Source organism: Eptatretus burgeri, chromosome 2, assembly GCF_056783735.1.
Source record: "Eptatretus burgeri isolate ZD-2024b chromosome 2, Ebu_testis_v1, whole genome shotgun sequence".
Lineage (NCBI taxonomy): Eukaryota > Metazoa > Chordata > Myxini > Myxiniformes > Myxinidae > Eptatretus > Eptatretus burgeri.
The window spans coordinates 75,193,454-75,219,047 of record NC_140962.1 but is presented as its reverse complement, the minus strand read 5'-3'; the positions used below and the strand labels follow the sequence as shown (position 1 = coordinate 75,219,047).

Genomic DNA, 25,594 nt, shown 5'->3' with positions numbered 1-25,594 from the left:
ATGAATTGGGGGAAAAGATGGCGATAATGAAAACTGAGATGCAGAAGTGTGTGGATGTTAAATTGGGAGAAATACAAAGTAAATTCGAGGATAGATTGGAGGAAACAAAGGTAGAAATTACATTGGAAGGGGGAAATATACGGAGAAAATTGGTAGATAAAATTGATGCAACGAACATTCGGGTTGATAAAGTGGATGAAAGCCTGGAACGTCATCGTGCCTGTGTGGATGCTCGTATGCAGCTGCAAGTTGAAGAGTGGGGAGAGCTGAGGAAGCAAGGGATGAATTTGGCGGAGGAGGTAAAAGGATTGGAGGCTCGTTTGGACGAACAAGATAAAATTATGAGCCAAGATGAAGTCTTGGATAAAGGCCTGGTACAGCCGTCTTTTGTAAGTAGAGTGTCCGGGTTGGTTGAGGAGCAGCTACAAACTCGCGACGGAGCCTTGGAGGAGGTTGTGCGGGCCCAGAAGATCCTGCGGGAAGAGGTGAATCGGTCCATTCAACGTTTGGAACAGGAGGCAAAATTGACCCATGAGACCCTCACCACAAAACATCTTTGGCCACAGTGGGCTCCGAAATTGGATACGCAGCCACAAGGGTGTTTGATCCCTGGGCTGGATTCGGACAAGGGAGAAACTGAGAAGCGGGCCACTGTAAAAGTGATCCCCCTGGTAAATTTCGACGGGTCAGGGAGCCTTGAAGCTTTTCTGACGCAATTGAGTGCATTTCCCGACTAAACGGGTGGAATGAGCGGGAACGTACAGGGAATTTGGTGGCAACGTTGCGGGGACCAGCCGCAGATGTGTTAAACGTGATCGCGGAGGGGATGTTGACCAGCTCCCACATTTGCGAGGCGTCGAGCCGTCGGTTTGGGTTCGCGGCAAACTGTGATCTGGTGCGGGCTCAGCTCCAGCACCGCAGATTAAAGCCGGGTGAGACAGTGCAGGAGCTGGCACAGGACATTTACCAATCAGTCAGGATCGCGTATCGGGACCTTACAGTGGAGGCGTGGGACAGACTGGCACTAGAGAAATTTTTAGCTGCTCTTCCTGACCCTGAGGTCCGAGCGCTAGTGGAGTTACAGGATCCACCCACCGTTCACCGAGCGGCCGAGTGCGCGGCCAGGCTGGCCTCGTGGAGTCGGCCGGGTCGGGTTCCAGAGAGGCCATCGGTGACGATCCGACAGGCGGAGATCCAGGATCAGGGAGGGGGGCTGGGAGAAATTGGCATTACCCAAATGTTTCAGGAAATTTGCCAGAAACTGTTGAGTTTGATATAGGGTAATCCGGTAGTTAGTGCGCCAAAGAGGCGGGGTCCAGCCCAGCCAATAGAGCAATTTGATTATGGCCGAGGGGGTCCGGAACCGGAAGAGACATTTCACCGATACTCACGGGGGCCTTTTATGGGGAGTTGTTTCCGGTGCGGGCGAAGAGGACACATGCAACGATATTGCCGGTACCCGGCGATGGAGGGATCCTCCAATAGACTTTTAGACTCGGAGAGGGTGAATCCTCCTGCTGAACCACCAGGTCTATCTGAGATGCCCTTTCATAGGTCGGGTCCGGAGATCACTGTCGGGGGTTGGGGAGACTAGATTTGGCTGAGCATATACGGCCATGCTCGGCTGCTGAGATTGTGGCGAAGTGCCCTCCTTTGTAGAAAAAAAAAAAAGTGAATTGTGAAAAAATTGGCATGGGTTTGTAAGTTCTGCTGGGTTTTAGAGTGACAATCGGGACAGTGGGTAATTGGAAACAAAGCGGGCAAGGGTGGCTGTCCAATGGTTGGTGCGTGGATCGGGTGAGAAGTGCTGTATGAGTTGTTTTAAGTTAAGAAGTGAAATGTATGGTGCACACATTGTTTTTTTATTGGGCATGGTGTGGTAACAGGGAAGGTCATGGTCGGTGAAGTGTTAGAAATGCAGGTGTCACATGTAAGGCTGATGGGGTGGGGGAGTCATGTGGGTTTTGTGGGTGGGGATGATGTGCTTGTCCACAGGGATTGCGGAAGCTCACGGTGAGCGTGAATTGCGACCCCCTTCAAGGAGATTCACCACCTGGTGGCTAATGGTGACAGTGTCTGGAGGCAACTGGGAGAGGGTCTGGTTGGGCGACCAAGGCGGGTAGGACCTTGGCGACCCAGGAAGGCCAGAGGAGCCAGTGAGACCCCTTCCAGAGTGTTGTACCGGATTAGAGCTGATGGCTACCAGGGGGGAGGGAATCTAAGGGAGCGGGGCGGAGAAGCGTCCGGGTTGGACTAAAGCTTACCTGTGGTCATGGTTGCACCTGAGATGCCCCCATCATCTTGTGGTAACCCACCCCACGGCCACGACGGGATTCAGCCTGCATGATTAAAATGAGGACGATGACCTAGAAATGTGATGATGACCATGGTGTGAGTGTTGTGAAGATGTGTGAGTCCCACCCCATCATGATGACCATGACTCCCCCACCCCATCAGCCTTACATGTGACACCTGCATTTCTAACACTTCACCGACCATGACCTTCCCTGTTACCACACCATGCCCAATAAAAAAAACAATGTGTGCACCATACATTTCACTTCTTAACTTAAAACAACTCATACAGCACTTCTCACCCGATCCACGCACCAACCATTGGACAGCCACCCTTGCCCGCTTTGTTTCCAAAGTGTGAGTGTGAGGCCATAAGGGGGTAGTACATTAAGCAGGATAGGTAAGTTAGCTGCGACTCGCTGCCCATTGCCCCTCCTACTTTATTTCGTTAGGTTAATTAGGTGTGAGTCAGTAAGTGTTAAGGCTGGTACGGTAGCGCCTGTGATATACCTTGCAGGAGCTGCGGTACCAGAGGAGGGGGCAGTGTTACGTTTGAGGGGGGGGGTATGCATTCAAAGGGTAATTAGGATGTTTAATTAGGTATGCCATGCTGTACGAGTTTACCAGGATCTCGATGTAATAAGTAGCAATTCAGTGGTGATAAGTTGTCTAGTAAATGTTCATTTCTTCAAGGGGGAAATGATAAATGTCACATAATTAGATAGGGACACGGGATAGGGTAAGTGTGTCTGCGTAAACCCCTTTTGGTATTCTCTGAAGACTGGCCGTGACGTCACAGGACAGTGCAGCGGATGGCTCTGCCCCGTGATCACGATTGGCGGAAGGCGATGGCGGTGGGCCAATAGACGGCTCGATTTGAAGTGACGAGGACAGAAGGATAAAAAGGTTCTGTTCGGGGTCGAAAAGGAAGAGGAAGAAGATTACAACCAAAAGATCGTGGATTTTTTGGTGTGGAAGCTGTGGCGGCAGAGAGCGTCCTGGTTGTTGTGCTGAATCGATCGTGTTCTTGATCGTGTCTGGGAGCCTTGCCGAGCCTCGTGCCTCGCTTTGGTTGGCTCTGGGGTTCTGCTGACTCGGAGTGCGGGGTCGGGCGGCGGGCGGACCTGCCTCCCTCTCCTGCTCGTGGCTTGGCGCCGGAGCTGGTTCCCTGGCGGCTGTGAGCGGACTTGGGCCAAGACCAGGAGGTCGACAGTACCACGGTTTCTCCTGCCCCCCTGACGAGAGCAAGGCCAGCTCGTCCGGCGCCGATCCAGGGACAGTTGCGTCCACACTACGGTCCAGCCTGACCACCAGAAATAGCTACGTTGTGTGTGTGTGTGTGTGTGTGTGTGTGTGTGTGTGTGTGTGTGTGTGTGTGTGTGTGTGTGTGTGTGTGTGTGTGTGTGTGTGTGTGTGTGTGTGTGTGTGTGTGTGTGTGTGTGTGTGTGTGTGTGTGTGTGTGTGTGCGCTTGGCGCCTTAGAGGGATTGAGAACTGTATATTCTTTGGAATTGTCTGTGTTTTTCCCCACGCCCGATCCCACACCATCCCGTCGAATCGCCCCGGATCCCTCTTCTTGCCGAGTCTTGTTATTTCTGGTAATAATTAGAAAAACAAATAAACATCATCAACTCAGTGAAAAGTGACTCGTGCCACCTTCCTCGTCCCGTTTGCGGTAGAGCGATTAGAACCGCCATGTTTGGGTTATAAACAAATAAACCACCTCCATCGTTTCGGCTCATTCTACGTTGGCGGGACTGTTCAAGTTCCGTGGACGTCACAGTATTATACTTGGAGGTCAGATTACTTGCTTAAGTATTTGCTTAAGTATTCCCCCTCCCCCACACCCGTAGTATTTGAGGAATTTCTCGTATTGCCAGCGTTAGAGCACACACCCACAGTGTCGTATTCTTTTATTTTTGTGCTGGTCAACATTTAGAGATAAGACAAATTGACTGGACAGTTGCTGCGCTATTTTGCTGCCTCAAATGTAATCATCCAGTGGATCATAACATTGAATCTTACTGAACTTGTATTGGCCATCATATGTTTCATAGAAGTTTCCTTTGTTTTCAGGATTTTTTTTTTTACAAAAAAACCAATCCCATCCAGAACTTGCAGGCCACATTCCTTTTTTAGATCATCTCTAACGAGATGACCCAATAAAACCAGTCTCGATGTCCGTACATACGTACGTCCCCATTTTTTTCTTCCGATTTTCTTGATATTTGGTATGTGGGTAGATGTCGATGAGGGATGCACGACGGTATGACTTTTGACTCGATTGAAGGTCAAGGTCAATGTCAAGGTCACTCCAAAGTTGCGAAATCGTCCATTTTCAAAATCTATCTCCTCGACCGTTTAGGATCCGATCTTCGAAATTCCTTCGGATTCTGATAATATGGAACAATATCTAAATTTCGTCTGGTGAGCCTGGTGTTGGCGCAGTGGTTAGGGCAGCGGCTTGGGATCCAAAAGGTCCTGAGTTCAAGCCCCGTTGGGCCACTGAATTAATACACCAGGGGGTTGACTCAGCCTGTCATCCTTCCGAGGTCGGCGAAATGAGTACCAGTATACTGGGCCGGTGTATACCCCGGTTAAAATAGGTGTATCATATCCCTGTGTCGTAAGAGGCGACCAGGGTTGCGTCAGGAAGGGCATCCGGCGTAAAACATGTGCCAAATCACGATGCGGATCAGATGGATGATCCGCTGTGGTGACCCCTAACGGGAGCAGCTGAAAGAAGAAGAAGAAGAAGATCTAAATTTCGTCTGGTCTGTTTTTTGAAATTCGTCCTGGTTATCGAGTCACGTGTCTTCAAAGTTGGAAAAATCGTCGATGTGAAACGGTCAAAAAAAAATTCGCCCGATCTTGATGAAACTTGGTATGTAGGTAGGGGTCGATAAGTGTTGCACGACGGTATGACTTTTGACACGATTGAAGGTCAAGGTCAAGGCCACTCCATTTTCAAAATCTATCTCCTCCGTCGTTTGTGATCCGATCTTCAAAATTTATTCGGATTCTGATAACATGGAACAATATCTAAATTTGTTCGGGCCGGTTTTTAAAATTCGTCCTGGCTATCGAGTCACGTGTCTTCAAAGTTGGAAAAATTGTCGATGTGATATGGTCAAAACAGAGATGTGATATGCTATCCATATCACATCTCTGTGATGGAACCCTAACTAACCAGGAACCTTCGATGGGGGTTTTTAATTACCCCCAGCCGGGGGTAATTTTTTTTTTTGGCCTAATGTTTGTGATGAAGTGGAGTAATGCTGTACTATAAATTCATTGTGTGCATGTGTGTTTTGTTTTGTCAGGAGATGGCTGCAAAAGACGCTTTTCCAAACTGGTTGCGATCCCAAGGCTTGAGAGTGGAAACTGCCCAAGCTGTGATCACCGACTTAGGTATTGAGAGTAAAGAGGTGCTCCGAGCTTGTACTGAGACTGACTCGGTTAAAGCTGAGCTCTTTTCATTCATGAAACAGAAGTTTCCTTTTGCGATGTACGCAGAAGTACGCAGCTTTGTGAAGTCTTTCTGGGAGCCCCAAGTTGTTCGTCCTGCTGGTCCTGCACTTGTAGATGTTTTGTGCTCAATGCTGAAGTCTGTGAGCTGGGAGCTTTCCAATTGTGCCCAAAAACTAAGCTTCTTGGATTCTCCTACCCCCTCTAATGAAGTTGATAGTGGACCATTGGAAAATACTGTTGGAGTCTTTGGAATCAAGATAAGTGATGTCTGCAGCCTTCATCCAGAAGAGGAAAGAGTAAACCTACAATTCGGTAAAGATCCAATTTTTCCTTTTATTTTGATGTGATCTGTATGCCTTGTAGGTGGATTAAAGAGATAGTGGAGTTTAACAAAAAAAATGTGAATTTGTTTTGCTACTTGAGCTAAGGGATATAGTATTGTGGGATCTGAGTTGTTTATAATTTTACTTGTAGAGTTGTTCTTTAAGAATTGTCTTTGTGCTTATCTTCTGGGGGTTGGCTCTGATATTCCAACTGGAAAAGTTTTTTGATTACTTCATTGACCTGGATCAATTATTTTTGAAGCCAGCAAGGAGAAGTATTTATTTATTGCCTTTGTTAGGATGCATAATGAAAGTGATGAATACCATTAATATTCATTATACTTGAAAAATAGCAAGCATGTGCAGAGCTGGACTTTGTAATCTTCAGAGTACAGAACAGTGACACACCTGACCCCCACCCATAAAAGGGTTGCATCCCATGACTCGTGGTTCTGGAGTAGTTCAAACGCTGAAAAGTTGAGGAGGTGAGAATCACAGAAAATATCAGGTCGTGTCCATGGCACAGAGAGATGAGTTGGAGATTGTTGGGGAGAGAAAGAGAAAGAGAACGAGAAAACAGCTTGCATGCCTGGAGCCACCAGGCTTGAGAGTTGGGCAAACACTACCTCATTCCAGTGGCTCCAAGCTCAATGAGTGGGTGGAGGCCCAAGGTAAGGCGAGTGTGGAGAGTCACCTTGGCGAGAGCTTGTGTCATGTGCAATTGCGGTGCATCCAGTTGGATTTTTTTTTTTTATGAACGCGGTGGGGCTCGCCCGATAGAACTAGACACAACTCCCCAAATACAATTCCTCCTTACATTTGTGTTTGTATGTATATATCTATGTTCTCTCTGTATGGCAAACCTCTGCAGAAGTTTTGATCAATTTTTCAATGTATGAACTGAATACATTCGCATTGCTGAGTTAAGATATGAGCTGAGTCCTGGAAATGAAATCTCATGTAAACTTTTAAGATATTCAGTAACTGGCATATGGTTTGCTGATTTCATGATTCGACTGTTTTTATGTCGCCGCCGACTAAGTCGCCACAGGTATTATGTTGTTGGGTTGTCTGTCCGTCTGTAATGGCGAACACAGTGAGCTTCATACTCAACGCGTGCACATGAGAGAATAGGAAACAACAACACAATACCCTGGCAATTTGGAATCCGTGAGATCATGATTGGAAGTGTTTATTTATTTATTTAGTCATTTTTTTTTCCCAATGTTAATTTTATACTTCCGAAAGTGATTTTTTTTTCATGACAGGAAGTGTTTATCTATTATTTAACATTACCGGGAGTGATTTTGAAACTCTTTCCGGAACTTTTAATTTATTTTATTCATGACCGGAACTGTTTATTTATTTATTCATTCAATTATTTTTTTTCATGAGAGGAAGTGTTTATTTAGTATTTAACATTACCGGGAGTGATTTTGAAACTCTTTCCAGAACTTTTAATTTATTTTATTCATGACCGGAAGTGTTTATTTATTTATTCATTCAATTATTTTTTTACTCAACACGTGCACATGAGAGAATAGGAAACAACAACAGTAACACTGGCAATTTCGAATCCTGGCAATTTGGAATTCGTGTCGTCGGCTATGACCATTTTGCTTCCAGTTTTTGTCATGCGGAATGATGCGTCCCGGGAGATAAAGGCATCGTCTGAGACATGAAAGACCCAAATATCAGACATGGTGTATATTTCCTCCACTGATTTTAATAAAGATATCTCCCGCATCATCAAAAAATAATTATTTATCGTGATTTACATTATTTGATCGCTGATCCCGAATCCAGGCCGAAGTAACCGGAAATTGCGTCAAAATCATCAGCTGTGCGGCGCTTACATGTACCACGGTATAGTTGGCAAGTATACAGTTGTGAACAAGTTATAGGTAAAGTCAGAAGTGAATGTAAGAACAATTCTACGTTCGCTTCAAGGCTTTGCCTATTCCATATTAGGTTTTTGTCACCACGATAACTTCAGAACGGTTGAAGGGATCTAAGTGTCACTTGTTACAAGGATGTATAATGATGTAAAGATGAACTGATTAAGTTATGGGGTCAAGAGGTTAAAGGTCAGAGCTCCCATTCGGTAAAAATTCTGTTACTGCACCAACTTGTGAACCAGTGATGGGATTTTTTACCAAACTTGGTATAAGTATATATTATGATGCAAATATGAACTGATTAGATTTTGGCATCAAGAGGTCAAAGGTCAGAGGTAATGTCAGGTAAAAATGTTACCGAGGTAGGGATTTCAACTGAACCTCAATTTCAACATGTACGATGATGCATATGTACAAGTTATATGGTGAATTTGGGTTGGCAAAATTAGTAGATGGTAGATTGGCAGAAGAATGAGGAAGAAGTCGGTACAGGAAATCACGTGGTTATGTGGGGTATAATGTGTGGTAAAAGGTATTTTGAATCTGTCTTGAAGACTTCCAGTTCCGGTTCTTGAGTGACGGTGGCGGTTCTTCTTTAGGGTCTTTGCCAACTTTCTCAAAGATAAGTTTTCCGGTCGTTTTTGTCACGTTTTTGCTGTCATTTTGTTATCTCTGTGTTTACTGTGTGTTTCTACTTCAGTCTTGTGTTAAAACTTGTGCTAATTGTTGAGTTTTCGTCATCTTTTCGTATCGGGTTTCCTTGAGGCCTACCTACCCTTCTTCCTGTTTATGCGCGCGATCATGTTGATTGTATTTTCTCCATATTACCATCAGTTTTTATTTTCTCCACTTTTCCCTCCACCCTCCTATCCATCTTGACTGTACCCTCTGTTTCATGTCTTAAAATATAAAATAAATGCAACAAAAAATACCTTTTACCTCACATTATACCCCACATAACCATGTGACTTCCTGTACCAACTCTTCTTCCTCCTCATTCTGCCGATCTACCATCTACTACTTTTACCAACCCACATTCACCATACACCTTCACAATTTTTTCCTTCAACCTTTCCTTTACCTAATCTTTAACAAAAAAATTAAAAAAAATTTTTTTTAAACTCTCACGTTACACCTCCTGCAAACACGTTTCTCCCCACCCCCTCCTCTTCCTGTAACCTTCGTCGAACTACCAGCTTCCTTCTACGTTTGCCAATCCAAATTCACCAACACCAACACGATTTTTCTTCAACCTTTCCTTTTCCTCGTCTTAACGTAACCTTTTCAAAAAATAGAAAACTCTCTTAAAATGTTGCAACTTCTCATTCACACGTGTGGTTCTCGGTATTGTATCATAATTCAAGACGACTCCTTCTTCTTCTTCTTCTTCTTCTTCTTCTTCTTCTTCTTCGTCTTCGTCTTCGTCTTCTTCTCATGTCGAAAAATTTCCATTGTTACAACGTTTCTTTTCCCCAATTCTCTTAATTCTTCTTTATTGCATCCCTCACGTAATGTCTTTAATCACATCTCTGACTTTAAAAGTTAAAAAAATGATAGTTTGCAATGCATGTTCATGTTCCATCAATCGTCCTTTAAAAATCTTTTTTTTTTCCAACTTCAGTGCTAATTCACCCCACCTCCTTAAATCTACCTCCTCCTAACCTATCACCTGTTATCCCCTCTCCTTATCTCTCCCATCTTGCCCCTCATCCTAACTCCGCTCTTGGCATCTCTTCACTGCCTTCTGCTTCAGTATCAGCTCCTCCTTTGTTGTCCCAGAGTGTGTGGTGTTCTAACATCCGTGGGCTCCATTCTAACCTAACAGATATGTCACATTCTAAATCAGTACACTCCACCACAAACATACTCCTTCCTCTCAGCACCCCCCCCTTACCAACCCCTCAAATCTTGTACCTCCCCCTGCCCGCTCCCTTCTTCACCATACTTCCACAAAGTCTCATCCTTTCCCTCTCCCATCGCCTTCCTGCACCTTGGCCATGCCTGTTCTCATCGTCTCCCCTCCCTCTCAAAGCTACCTTCACACTCTTCCCCTTCCAAGCTTCCCTCCACCTTTCTCAAAAACTCCTCCCTCAGCTCTCCCCCTCACCCTTCTTCCAATCTTCACCCTCACTCCCCCTTCCCAAAGTTGCCCCACCTCACATCCACAAAGGTGCCTTCTTCCCCCACCCTCTCTCCTGCATCTCATCACTCCACCTCCTCTAATCTTCAACTGCCCTCTGCCTCCTCTCTTAATACTCCCCACTGTACCTCAACCCATCACCACTGAGTCTTTTCTCCTCCTCATCCGGCCCTTCACTGAAGCTCTTCTGCAATCCCCCACACTCTTTTAATAACTCTCCTTCCCTCCCCACCTCCTCTGTCATCCTCCCCTCCCCTGCACCCAAAACCTCCCTTCCCTCTTCCTTAACAGTGTTGACCTCTCCCCCACACCCCCAGGAATACCATAAGAATACCATAATACCAAACAGTCTGGCTACGGCTTCCCCTTCACTTGCACCTTGTGTTTTTGTGTGTGTTGTACCGTCCACCAAACAGATATGTCACATTCACCACAAACATACTCCTTCCTCTCAGAACCCCCCCCCCCGCTTCCCAACCCCTCAAATCTTGTACCCCCCCCTGCCCGCTCCCTTCTTCACCATACTTCCACCAAGTCTCATCCTTTCTAACCTAACAGATATGTCTCCATTTAACAGATAACAGTTTAAGATAACAGATAACAGTTTTAGACTAGAGGGGGAGCACTTGGGAGAGTGCAAAACCTCCACCGCCAATACTGCTAGGTCACTCAAGTGAACCTGATAATCCTATTCATTCAATTTGACCTCAACAGTGCTCACAGAGTTATAGTTTGCAACTTTCCCTTTTACTTTTAACTTTTACATACTCAATTCATTCGTACTCACGACTCAATTCGTACTCCACATACTCAATTAATTCTCTAAAAAAAAAAATGTTATAGAAAAAAAAAACTTAGACAAAATTTTGTTTTTTTTTCTCTAACAATTATTTTTTTGGGTGGGGGGGGGGGGTTGGAAATCACTTAAAACATGTAAAAATGCAAAAACAAAAATTCAAATTTTTTTCAAAATGGCCGCTATAGTGGCCAAGTGACGCTATAGTGACTTTGTACCAAGTCCAAAATCTAATGGCATGATAATTGGACCATACCTAAGCCCCCCACCAAGTTTCGTCGAAATCCGTCGAGGAGTTTTTCCGTAATACTGTTCACAAACAAACAAACAGACAGGGGTGAAAACAGTAACCTCTGTCCATCTTCGATGGCAGAGGTTAACTAGAGGGGGAGCACTCGGGAGAGTGCAAAACCTCCGCCGCCAATACTGCTGGGTCACTCAAGTGAACCTTATATCTTATTCATTAAATATGTCAACAGTGCTGACAGAGTTATAGTTCTTTTCTCCATTTTTCTTTGGGGGGGGGGGGGTTGGAAATCACTTAAAACATGTAGAAATGCAAAAAAAAAAATTTTTCTCTAACAATTTTTTTTTTGGGGGGGGGGTGAAAATCACTTAAAACATGTAGAAATGCAAAAAAAATTTTTTTCCTTTTTTTGGGGGCGGGGGGGGGGGGGGTTGGAAATCACTTAAAACATGTAGAAATGCAAAAAAAAAATTTTTCTCTAACTTTCTTTTGGTGAGGGGGGGTAACATTTTTTTGGGGGGGGGTTGGAAATCACTTAAAACATGTAGAAATGCCCAAAAGAAATTTTTTTTCTCTAACAATTTTTTTTGGGGGGGGGGGACCAAGTCCAAAATTTAATGGCATGATCCTTGGACCAGACCTAACCCCCCCCCCCCACCAAGTTTCGTCGAAATCCGTCGGAGTTTTTCCATAATACTGTTCACAAACAAACAAACAAATGAAATAAACCAATGTCACCCGCAGAGTGACCCGTATCTTGCCAAAAGGTGACCACGTGTGACTTCTTTAAGGTCACAGTAGGGTGAATATACTGGTTCTGGCTCACTTTTCCCCATGTAAATGAATGGGGGATTTTCCGCGATTCATATTTTTTTTCCCTAAAAATAAACCCCCTTTTTATCCCAAGGTATATTTATTTGTCTCCCTTTTGAACCTGGGGAAAGTTTTTTTTTTTTTTAAATAATCCATGCAATAAGATAAAGATTTGTTCAAGTACTAAAGTGGTAATGTGATTTGTTAAAGGTGATTCGAAAGAAATATCTAAAACGCCTAAGCCTCGGGACACTCTTTATCAAATAACCGATGCATATTGTTTAGCTCACTCATTGAACCTATAAAGATTTGTTCATTCTCAAATTCCTTCAATAGTTTAATTTTCTTTGCACAATAATCCCCATCTAAAATATTGAAAAACAAAACATTTGAATCTTTATATTTTTTAAGATACCCCTTTTGTGCTATTACGAAATGATAAACTTCTCTTAATGCTCTTGTTTGACCACCTCCTGAGCCACATATCATTTTGAGATTATAGTAAATTGTTTTTTCATTGTTCAATTGATAACCATCAAAGTTTTCAGTCCATTCAAGGATATTCATTTTTTTCTTTACATCCTCTAACTTACCACTTTTTAAATTGATTCGCTTATTTGTTTTATTTACCTTTGTTTTAGTTATTTTTTCAATAAGACTTATTTGATATTTTTCACATTCATTATGTTTTCCATTTATATACCAAGACTGAGATTTTCTCCACTCTTTAGTTTGATTAATACTTGGTTTGACCATTTATATATTGCAAAAAAACGCGGCGGTAGCCCTTAAAAAACCCTAACCCATCTTCCCATCGTTAAAACGCAATCTATTCTATTCACTCTATCATACAATATCCATATGGAACACAATCTATTCCATTATCTAAAATAAATCTCTTATCATCAAAGGCTCCTAATGCCTTTTTATTTACTTCTTCACTATATATGTTATGTTTATAACTTCTTATTGTATTTTTTTTTTTTTTGTATACCTTGGTCGAGGCTCGTATGAGAGCGAACACACAACTCACAGCAAGGAGGCATGAGACAAGAGGGGCGGGATGGAAGGGACAAAACAGTGGGGAACAGACACATTAGGTGAACTGTGGAAGGGAGAGGGATGGGGATGGGACGGGGAACATGGCGAAGAGAAGATGGACATTTCAGGGACTTTCAGGAAGGAAAGCAGGAGAAATGAAGGAAGTGGGCTTGGGTGGATTATCGGGGGTAGAAAAGATCGAGGATTTGGATGGGGGAAGATAAGAGGTGGTGGTGAACAGCTGTTTTGAAAGCCTGGAGGGAAGAATGGGAAAGAAAGAGTGAGGAAGTTTATTCCAAAGGTGGGAAAAAATAAGAGGAATGAAAGAGTGAAGATGAGCAGTGATTCGTGATTTTGGTAGTTTTACCAGAAGGGGGTTGTTGGCGGACCTTGAGCGCCCTGTGGAAATGTGGTTGGGACAAATCGCAGAGAGAGCAGGGGGGCAAGGCTGGAGAGGAGTCGGTAGAAGACAGAAAGACCACCGACCAACCTGCGGTGATTGAGTGAGAGGCCCAAAGACTCAGCTTCATTGCGGGAGATGCCGATGATCTTAAATGCCCTGGTTTCGACAGCGTGAAGCCGAGAAAGGTGGGAGGCAGGAGCACCAGCCCAGAGGGGAGAGCAGTACTCCATCAGGCTACGGACAAAAGCTTTGTAAGTGGTCAGGAGCTCAAGAGGGCCGAGGAAGGACTTCGCACGACGGAGGATTCCCAGTCGGCGACTGGCTTTTGAGGCGAGGTTGGAAATGTGACTTTCCCAGGAAAGGTCATGGCAGATAGTGAGACCTAGAAGCTTGAAAGAAAAGACTTCTTCCAGAGGATTGTTGAGAAAGTGGATGGGGGGGGGGGGTTTGCAAACGGTCCTTTCCAAGAGACATAGTGAGAGTGTGAGATTTGTCTGGATTCATTTTCCAGACATTTTCCTATATTCTTTTTCCTATATTCTTTTTCCTATATTCTTCTTTCTTATTCATCAAACAATTATAATAATTTCTAAAAGTTATTGATTTCTTTATTACATATTTCTTTATTCCCTTTAACCTCTTATCAATCTGATCACCATACTTATAAGCATATGCCTTTGCTCTCAATCTAATAAACTCACTCATTACTTTTCCACCCAACTCATCCTTAAACTTACCAATAACCTTTTCATTCTTTTTGGAAAATAACTCACTCTTCTTGCTGAAATTACTTGTATCATATACTCCAATATTTTTCTTCATATCTTCATAAACATCATCATCAGTTTTTATATCTAGGATAAAACTATCAGTGTCCATATACAACAATGAAACATTTTCACCATATTCTTTCTTTAAGTCATGAAACAAATAATCATACATCAATATCTTTGATAAATCAAGAACTGCTGTTCCAATATAAATTGGTTTATCCATTACAATACTTTCCTTTTTCATATGAATTGCAGAAAAGTTCTCTGAAAAAATCTCTTCTCTCTCAAAACTTGGTTTATTTTTTCAATCTCGAAGCTTCTTTCCAAGATGTTGCGAATCTAATGTTTTGCTTGTTTCTAACATTTTCCATAGTCTTTCCAAATACAGCATTATTCATTAATTTATAAAAGTCTCCTTCAAATTTTACTTTTGTACTTGCTCTCATATCTGTATTGAATTGAATATACTTTTTCACCCAAGGACTTTGTTTAAATTTTAAAACTCTATGAATTTTAGCTACTCTCAATCCTTCTCTCAAAAACTGTTTTAAGCTTCTCTGATGCAAAACATATCCCTCTTTATCATAGAATGTTGTTAATAACTTTTCTGTTGATTTACCTTTAATATTAAAACTTTTATGATAATCACTGAACCATTCTTTCTTTGGGGTTTCTTTCTCACATGCAAAAGGAAGGTCTTTATGCTTATTATGAAGATCACTCGGGTACCTCAAATCAACTTCAAAATAATAACCTTCTTTTTCGTCATTCAATTCCTCTTGAGAAGAAATAACAATATTCATCAAAGCCTTTTCATAATCCTTTTCTTCCACCCACTCTAATTTACCATAAGGCAGAGATTGAGACATTGCCCATCCATACAAATTATTAGCATCAAAATACATCAAATAATTACTATCTTTTTCACTATCATAATTTGGAAGATATTTATTATTTGCTTTAGCATATCTTTTTGAACATACTTGTGATATTCCACCTCTCTTGGACTTCTCAATCATCAAAAGCATATCAACATCACTGATTAAATCTATATCTTGTTTTGTCATTTTCAACATTGCACTCCAAGCTAAACCAGGAGCTGTGAAATAGTGGGCAGGATCTAATCCATAACAATTTTTATTATGACAGAGTGATCCAAAAGCTTCAAACACATCAGCGAACAATAAAACATCTGTTTTTAGATATAAATCATGATATTCTCCAAGGTTCTTTATCTTAAATATTTTCCATATTGAAATCCACATGTTTATATTCCTTATCACTTATCTCTTCTTCATAAAGGTTATTATAGAAACTTTCTTTTGAAGGAAGTTGTGTTTCTTTAAATCTCATAAATGAATCCATATAATCATAAGGATAAATTCCCTTACTTGTAAGAATTTTTTCTTTACTTTGAATTTCATTCAATGTTTGAATTTCCTCTCTCGTGAGAATTCCTTCTTTAATCAGAATTTCCTCTTTAGTTAGAATTTCATTCATTGTTCGAATTTTCTTTATAATTAGAATTTCATCTTCAGGTAGAATTTCCTCATTAATTAGAGTTCCCTCTTTACTTTGAATTCTCTCTTTAATCTGAATTTCCTCTTTAGTGAGAATTTCCTCTTTTGGAAAGAATGAATTAAGATTTGGAAAAGAGTCCGTGGAGCTTAGATTTGATGCGAGGTAGGCTCGTGGTGTTCCCATAAACTTGTAAGAATCTAGAAACCTAATACGAGTTAAAGGTTTTGTGAAGATCATTTTTGTAAATGAAATATACTTTTGACTTGTGTTTGTTATGGCAGAAATATTCCCTGGTGTTTTTGAAAGTTCATTTATAAATAGATGTGTATCATAGTTGGCGCTGTTGTGAAGAAAGACTGGAATAAAAGAAGGTAATTTATAATTAAGATTACAACAGGAATGAGCGGGACCTCTATATTTACCAGTAAGATGACAATGATCCCTAACTTTAGACTACTTAATTTCCCCCTCACAAATATGACAGATATTGTTCTTTCTATATTCTAATTTTTCTTCTTTCGTTAATTTCATCGGTTCATTTGTTTCTTTCATTAATTTAGTGAGTCTTATACAATCCTTTTCTAATCGTTTTACAAACTCTTGTGAAGCTTTTTTTCCACTATAATGTTCAAGTTTGTTATACTCTTCTCCAACAGATGATTTGATATAATAACAGAAACCACAAGGAATATGTTTTTGATATTTATTTGTATATGATTCTTTTGGATTAGGAGAAGCAGTATTTATCTTTTTAAGGATACATTCAAAATCAGCGTATATCACAAATGGGTGCATGATAGATTTATTATAATCTTCAAAAGAAATCTTTTCACCAGGTTTAGGCATTGTAATTACAGCTGATTTATGATTACTACAATATTTTGAATGTTGTTCTAATCGTTCTTTTGTATGAAATGAATTAAGACATCGCTTACAAGGATATATTTTGTTTGCTGTTCTGAATACCTGAGAAGAGATTAATCTTGATAAATTATTGATGTATGTGTAATGTGAATTATTTCCAACACTAAAATATAAAAGATCAATGTGTGTTTCTTCATTTTTATAGTTGTTTGAAATTTTTAATATTTGAACTTTGTTTGTATCCGTTAATCCATATACATTAATAGAAAGATTATTCTTTTTCTCAAATTTAGGAATATCTGTTAGTGGCATTGGGAATTTAAAATCTTTAATGTCCAAGGTATTCTCATATTTCATATATTGTTTTACTCTTTCTGAATTACATTTTGGTGGATGAAAGTGAGCAAGAACAGACCAGAGAAAACATTTATTATCATTGTTCTTAATATTAACAACTGCCTTCTTTAGTTTTATTTCTTTTGGTAATTCAATATAAGAAGAAGCTTTAAGAGGGTTTGATTTTAGAATGTGTATATCTAAAAAGATGATTTTTTAAATATTGAATCCACTTCCTACCACTGTATTATCAACATCCTCCTCTTGTTTTGATAGTTCTTCATAAACCCCACTATTCAAAAAATCTTGAAATGATGTTATAAAATGAAGATCTGTTCTCATACAAGGAGTTTGTTCTTCATCTTGTCTTTTCATATTCATTTTCACTCCCATATAAAACTTTAAAGTTTTCATTTCTTTTAATGTCTTTTTAATAACTTTTTCAACATCAGGTTTCACTATTTCAATTGATTCAGCTATTGATGATGGACCGGGTTCTCCAAATTGAAAAATCCTAATTTTTATATGCCCTTTAAATGCCCCATCAGTGTTTTCAATATAATAGTCTCCCTTTACTTTAAACTCATTTTTCTTGTGTTTTTGTGATTGAAGATGTCTATTATAACTACTCTTCAAAACATCCTTTGAGCAGATATCACAATGTTTTCTTTCCAACTCAAGAGGAGATATTTTATAAAATAGATTAAATGTGTGTTTGTTGGTTCGGAGGTGTTTTCTATAATGTTTATATTTGTGATTACAAACATCGCAGTATGTTGTATTCACCATATTTATATAATAAATCTTTGCTTAAACTAAAATTTTCTTGATGAAAATTTCGTTTATTTTACAGGTGAATCTGTGCTTAAAACCATTTTATCCTCCAACTTTTTCGCTTAATAAATACAATGTTTCAATCAATCTCTTCATTTGTTAAAGATACTGAGAAATATGTCAAGGATGTAAAATTGAACAAAGATAAATATAACAACTATTGGATAAAAACAATTTTGGTAAATAATATGAGTTCTTCAATTTCCTTCAGTGGAAGGGCTTTTAGTATACCTGGTAGAACATCAATTAAAGTATCTCTAACAAAAGTTTCTCCTCTCCTTCTGGTAATATATTCAAAACTAGAAAAAGCAATGAAACAAGAAAAAGTATCAAAAAACAAAAACCTTATGGATGAAGCTTTAGAAAGAAAAGATAAGACCATCTGTAATATGCAAGGAGAAATTTGTATTTTTTTCAACAACCCGAAATATGTAAATCCTGATGAAATAAAGGATGTTAATATATCAGGTGAAATGACATTTCGTTCAATAGTAGTTAACGATCATTTTAAAATTACCTTTAATATAAAAAATGTTGTCGTTGAATCTGGTAATGAAAAAAAGTATATTGATATCGATGGTAATATTATTAAATATGAGTCAATATACAGCTGAAAGTATAGATGAATTTCAGTTTAAGTAAAGTTTTACTTTATAAATATGCTAGACTTTCCTGATTCTCCATTTGACAAATTTGAGAATTGTCCTGCGTGTGAAAGACGGGGATTAAACACAGAGTCAAAAGCCTATAAACAATGTATATTCTGTGATTATCTTCTAATTAATGATAATAAAAAATGTAAAAAGGAAAATAATTCTTTTTGATTTACACCAAAAATGAATTACTTTACAAGATTGATTAGAGAAATGAATGTAAAGTATGAGGGTGATAACACACCTTTCCTTACAAGGGAAGAAACTGAACGTATAAGAGAAATCTTCAAAGGATTGTTGTTATATATTATTCATGGATGTAATTTTCAGGGAAATATCAACACAAGATATTGTATAAATAAAATAATGGATTATCTTGAAATTAAACCTGAACTTAGGATAAAATATAGAGTTTCTAAAAAAGCCAATAATAAATTAAATAACCTGTTTTCCAAATATATAAATGAATGATTTTTTACCCATTTGGGAAAATAAGATAAAATTTAACAACCATAAAAATCTCCCAAATTCATTAAGATGTCTCATAGTTGGTTCAAGTGGATGTGGAAAAACCTGCTTACTTTTAAAGATGCTCCTCACTCCCAACTTTTTAGATTATGATAATTTAATAATTTTCACAAAGTCGAGTTTTCAACCAGAGTATCAACTACTCTCACAAGGTTTTAATGCTGGTCTTCAAAAAGAAGATATAATCGGTTTATTTAAACGTCAAAAAAACCTAAATGATTATAACATTGAAGATATAATTCAACTATTTTGTGATACACAGAGATGTAAAAAGAAAGCAAATCCTATAACTTGTATTCTTAGTGATAATACGGATGATATACCGTCTCCCCAAGATTTGGATAAATCAAAAAAGAACCTCGTTATCTTTGATGATTGTGTTAATGAGAGAAACCAAACGGTAATGGACAGCTACTACACAAGAGGGAGACATTCTTCTTGTAATTGTATTTATCTTAGTCAATCGTACTTTCAACTTCCTCGTCGTTCCATCAGAAACAATGCTAATACTTTTATTTTATTCAAGTTAAATTCAATAGATATCAATAATTTTTGGAGAGATAATTGTTCTACATTATGTAGTAAAAAGAAATTTGAGGATTACATGAAGCACACGACTGAAAAATATAAATATATTGTTGTGAAACAAGATGAGATATTAAGGGATATATTTTTTGTTTTATAAACAATTACATATATAAATGACAACTATTATTATAAATCTTGTGGGTAAATCTGCTTCTGGAAAAAACTCATAAATCAAGGTTCTTGTGTAGTACAAATGAGAATATTGTAAATTTACTTAAAAAACACCCCATGATACGCATTGTATCAACAACAACTAGAGCAATAAGACCTGGAGAAGTAAAAGGTGAAGATTATCACTATATTTCAGTGGAGGAACATATGCGATTGAGGAATGAAGGTCAAATATTTGAGGAGGTTTCTCTTGGTACAACAAAATATTCACATTGTAAGAGTGAGTTAAGGAAACTAAAATCTGGTGGTCTTGGGATATTAGAAACTAATCCAGAAGGAATGAGACAAATTATTAAACATCTGAGCGGAGTGAAGATTTTATCATTTGGTTTTGATGTTGATGAAGAAACTCAACGCAAACGTATGAAAAGCAGAGATGCAAGTGTTAGTGAAGAACAAATTACAACTCGCATTAATGTTAATAAAGAATTTGATGAAATATTTAAAGAAAAGGATTTATTTGAACACATCTACTTGAATGATGAAGAAAAGGAAAATTTCCCTGTTGATCTTTACAATTCATTAAATGATATTTTACAATAAATAAATGGATGCAAAAGAAAGAGCAAGAAGATTTAAGGAACATCAAGAGTTGGTTTCAAAAGTTGTAAAACAACAGGAAGACATAAAGAAGAAATGCAGACAGAAACTAACGGGCGAAGAAGCATTTGAAAGAAAACAAGAGAAATTTTTTAAACCACTTTTAAAAACTTCCCAAGAAAAAATGAAAGATGTTTTCACAGTTCCCACAGTAGAATATACTCCTAAAAAACTTCAAATGTTAAAAGATTTTGATCAAATGACGGAGGAAGAATTGGAGCGTTTAGGAGAATTAAAGGTATATGATGATGAAGGTTTATTTCAACAACTGGAAGAGATTAATCGACCCCCTGATTATACTGTGAATGCTCTTCAAAACAATGAATATTCAGCGGATTCAAAAACCAAAGCAGGACTCATTCCAACAGAACAACCAGCAATATTTCATCTTGTTCAAGAAAAGGTATTGATATTTAATGATGAATTAAGGTTCTTGGGTTCTGCTCAACCCCCTGTTAAACTAACTCCGAGATTAATGTTTCTTCTCACAAAAGATGGAAGACAAGGTTCAACTGTGAGGGATGAATCAAAGTATATTGATAAACCATTGGATATGAAAAATAATGATGATAGAGTATATATTGATCTGCTGAACACTCTAAATTATAGGGTTAGTATTTCTAGTAAAAGTAGGAAAAATGAGAAGGAGAAACATTATTCAGGCTTTAAGTATCCTTGGTTCAGGTATTAGTTTTCTTCCAAATGACCCATCGCAATTAGTTAATAGACTGTTATTGTTGTTAGGTAGTAAGAAGGCTGGAAATAACAATTGTTTTAATGAAGCATCAGCCATTTTAGACCAGTTGATGAACATGAAAATAATTAATAAATCTCAATATAAAGACATTTTATCTCATATTAAATAAGATGAGAAGCACAATCCTGAGTTTTAATTTCACAACAAGCGACCACACATCTTCATTCCCATACCGACTACAACTTGACCCAACAAAAGAATATGAGGCATCTTTATTGTCCATGGAAACTTATAATACCTTATTTAATATAACTGATAAAAATGACAAGTTTAGTTATAATCCCGGAAGTGGATACAAAACGATAACAGTCTCACCCGGAGCATATGAGATTTCTCAAATATCTTCCGAAATTGCTTGTCTTATGAAAGAACAGGGTGATGAACCAAAATATATTGTTATAGACATTCAAAAACATACTTCAAAATCAACGATTAAAGTTAAAAATAACTACAAGGTTGATTTCACAATTGATCATTCATTTAGAGAGTTATTGGGTTTCTCCTCAAAAAAGATTGAAACTAATGGGACGTTTTACAGTGATAATGTCATTCAAATATCCTCAGGAATAAATTCGGTGTTAATTCACTGTGATTTGATTGATGGTGCTTATAATGATGGAAAAAAAACAAATGCAATATTTTCATTCAGCGCATACTCAACCCCAATTGGTTATAAATTCAATATGGAACCCAAAAATTTGGTTTATCTCCCTGTGTCAGGAAAAACCATACACAGAGTAAATTTTAAGATAACCGACCAAGATAATCGTATGATTTATTTTAATGGAGAAGTTATATCCATCAGAATTCACCTACGTGAAGTTTTCCAATAAATAAATACGATGGTTATTGTGAGGAAACGCGAGTTGGGAAAATATAAAATAATTACAGGGGATGGGATGTTCCTTTCCCCATACTACAAGGGTGAAGGTATGTATCTTGGTAGAGGATACTATAAACCTAAGAGACAAAGGGGTGTTGGACATCAATTTAGAGGAGATGGGATAATTGATACTCTCATGGGTATTGGTTCAACTATTCTAAAACATAAAGATCTAATTGGTTCAACTGCTTCTGCTGTGGGAAATGTAGCAGGTGCTGTAAAGAGCATAAAAGATGCCCAGAAGGAATCTCATAAATTACAAGCAATAAAAGAAATTAAGAAAAGCAAAACTCAGTTGTCCCTCCAAGAACGACAGAAAAGAATTCGAATACTTGGATCAGGGTTTCAAAAGTTTTAACATCTTTTTTCCTAAATAAATACAAGTATGGAAGCAATTGATAGTATCTATGATTTGGATGATACTATTATTATCTCAAACTCCACTAAAAAAGAAGATTACTTCAAGTAAATGCAATAACTGGAACAGACTGGAATACGAATGGTACAAAAAGTTTTGAAATAAATAATCAACAAACCTATTTGAATCTATCCGAAAGTTTCTTGTTGTGTAAATTTAAATTCACAAAGGCTGCGACTAACACAAACGCTACACTTGTAAATGATTTCTTCTGGAAAATGTTTGATAGTGTGCGTTTGTATTTTGGAACACAAGAAGTTGAAGCGGTTGATTATGTCTCTGCTGTATCTGAAATGATGAAATTTATACTCTATACATTCAGTGATAGAATGGGAAAGGGGTCTGTCGAAGGTTTTATTCCTGATATGTCAATGGGAACAAACACAGACCCTGGATATACTCAAAGGAAAGGAGCGTATAATGATGATACAAAAGCAGAAAATAGTTTTACTGTGGCAGTTCCTCTTAAAGGTATATTTGGATTTTGTGATCATGATAAAGTTCTGTATGGTCTTAAAATTAGATTTCAACTACAAAGGAATGATAATGAAAATAGATTGCTTTTTGGTGTTGGTAGTGCTTTTGGTGAACAGAATAAATTTGTAATTGAGGAGATGAGTTGGTATATCAGTGAATATACTCCTAATCTTAAAACAGAAGAGATGTTGAATCGAAGACTGAACTCAAAGAAACCACTCAGTGTATCATACCTTAAAAGAAGATGTCAACACGTTAAACTCAACCAAACTACTTACACGTGGAATTTTAGGTGTTCTGGAAGGAAAGCCACGGTATTTGTGGATCATTTTTAAAAAGCCAGATGGTGATACTGCGACTGATAAGAATAAGGCATTGAGTGATAATGCTAAGGTGAAACAACTTTGCGTTTCTCTAGATGGAACATTTTATCCACGAGATAGATTGGAAATTAATTGGGAAAAAAATGATTTTGCTGAAGCATACAAGTCTTACCAAAAGGTGTGTGAAAGTAATGGAAATAAAGAACCTATTTTGGATATGACAGCATTTAAAAGTTTGTATACAATCTATGCGTTTGACTTGAGCCCTCAAAAGGAAACTATAAAGTCTAATCGAGTGGATACTTCCCTATACATTGAAAGAAGAGAGAGTGAAGAAGTTGATACATATTGTTTGCTTTTGGAAGAAACAGAATTGCAGATTAATACAGATAATGGTGTGATGATTAGTCTCACATAATTTTTTGTTAAATAAATGAGTGGCAAAGTACCAACTGGGGTATATGTTAATCAAATCAATCTTCATAAACTATCATCTTGTGTTCAAAATCAAAAGCCTTGTACGATTAACGTTAATACAATTCAGAGAAAAGGAGCAGTAAGAATTGATGTTTTGCTCACAAGAGAACAGGTTAAAATCTTGAATGACACTGGCTCACTTAAAATTAAAATGACAAAACCAATGTTGAAAAAATATTCAATAAGAGAGACGAGTGGAGGATTTCTCCCATTTCTAATTCCTTTATTTGCTGGTTTAAGTGCGGTTGGAGCATTGACGGGTGGTATTTCAACAGCGGTGAAAACTGCCAAGGAAAGGAAGGCTCAACTCCAGGCTCAAAAATAATTGGAAAGACATAACAAAGAGTTGGAGAAACAAATTAGTGGAAGTGGTGTAATTGTAGATTTTGCTGAAAAACTTGAAGGTCTGCCTGATAAAGCGAGATTGTTAGTTGGAGATATGCTTTCTTCTATAGCACAAGTAGGTGTAAAATTAATGAAAAGAGGTAATGGATTATATCTTTCTAATAAATAAATGAGCATTGATGAGTGGTTTAAAGAATTTGGAAAAAATACAACATCAAATTTACAACTTGTCAAATATTGTAAGAAATTAAAAATTCATAATGTGGTTATTTGTATGAGAGATGAATTAACAAATGTGCCGAAACATACAAAGAATATTATTATGAACTTAGAAGATAATAATGGGAACGGTTCTCATTGGGTTTGTATTTTTAATGGTCAAGACAAATATTATTTTGATAGTTTTGGTCTTCCACCACCTGTTTAAGTCATAAAATTCTTACAGAATGGTGTTTATCAAACATTTCAAGTCCAAGAATTAAATTCCAAGTGTTGTGGTCAATTATGTCTATATGTGTTATTTCAACTCAACCAAAATAAAAAATTTTATGATATTATTTTTAATCTAATATAAATGACTGATGTTGGTAAAGATGGTTCTATCTTTGGTGTATCTCAAGAACTGGATATTGATTTATCAAATTATTACACAAAGGCACAGGCTGAACGACATAAATATAATATAACCAAAAATATTAACATGAAAAATGCTTATAAATTAAAAAATTATCCAAGCCCGACTGACACGAATGACTTGGTGAGATTAAGCGATTTATCACAATATATATCCTTAAATAAAACGGCCGTGTATTCCAAAGATACAGAAGTGTTGATATTATCTCCAGGTCATACAGAATTCACAGTTCGAATTAAAATCAATTTTTATAAAGAAGGGCGTATCGTTTGTATGAGAATAGAACAATGGGGGTATGATATGAATGATTTAGGGTATAATTGGTCATTTAAAATTAACCTCGAAGACCTGGAACAATTAAATCAGTCTCGTAAGGAAGAATATTATCCACTTGGTATCGAGAATGAGTTTTGTGGGGCCACGATTAGTAAACAACAAATAAAAGAATTTAATAAGGGTAAATATAATAATGGTTTTGCCCTTGTTTATATCATGAAAACAGGATTATATATAATAAGTAAGGAAATACAAAATGATTTAACTATGGGAAGATAGGGAGGTGTTTCGTGCCATAATATTATTCTAACATATATTTCTAATACATAAATGCTAGAAAGAAGGCTTCAAGAAAATTATCATTTCTGTGTCCAAGCATACCTTCAAGAAAAGGGTATTCGGTATTTTAATAAATATGTTCTACAACATAAGAATGAGGTGTTTTCAATAAAAGATTGGCATTATGCTGATGTTGATAAACCGACAACTTTAGATTTAATGAGAATGTTAAATAATGAAAAAATTATAAAGTTAAGAAAAGGTAAGGCTCTTTTCGAAATTCAAAAGAAATTTTATTGGTTTCCTGTTGTAAAAAAAAATTATTTTGGATACAGGAATAACAAGAAATCCTGATGAATATATGTATGATAGTGTTGTGGTTACCAGATTCGCAAACCACCATTCAGGTCCCTTAGGTGAGGTATCTCGGT

The 25,594-nt window shown here is 37.9% G+C and overlaps 1 protein-coding gene across 1 annotated transcript in view; it reads left to right on the top strand.

Annotated features, from left to right (window-relative positions):
* Positions 1–25,594, top strand: part of LOC147032350 (uncharacterized) — a 178,179-nt gene that overhangs the window by 138,633 nt on the left and 13,952 nt on the right. Inside the window, exons 2-3 of the mRNA XM_085869901.1 lie at positions 5,618–5,705; positions 5,811–6,077. Coding sequence (XP_085726027.1) covers positions 5,621–5,705; positions 5,811–6,077 — 352 coding nt within the window. The 5' untranslated portion in view covers positions 5,618–5,620. The remainder of the gene's footprint in view (positions 1–5,617; positions 5,706–5,810; positions 6,078–25,594) is intronic.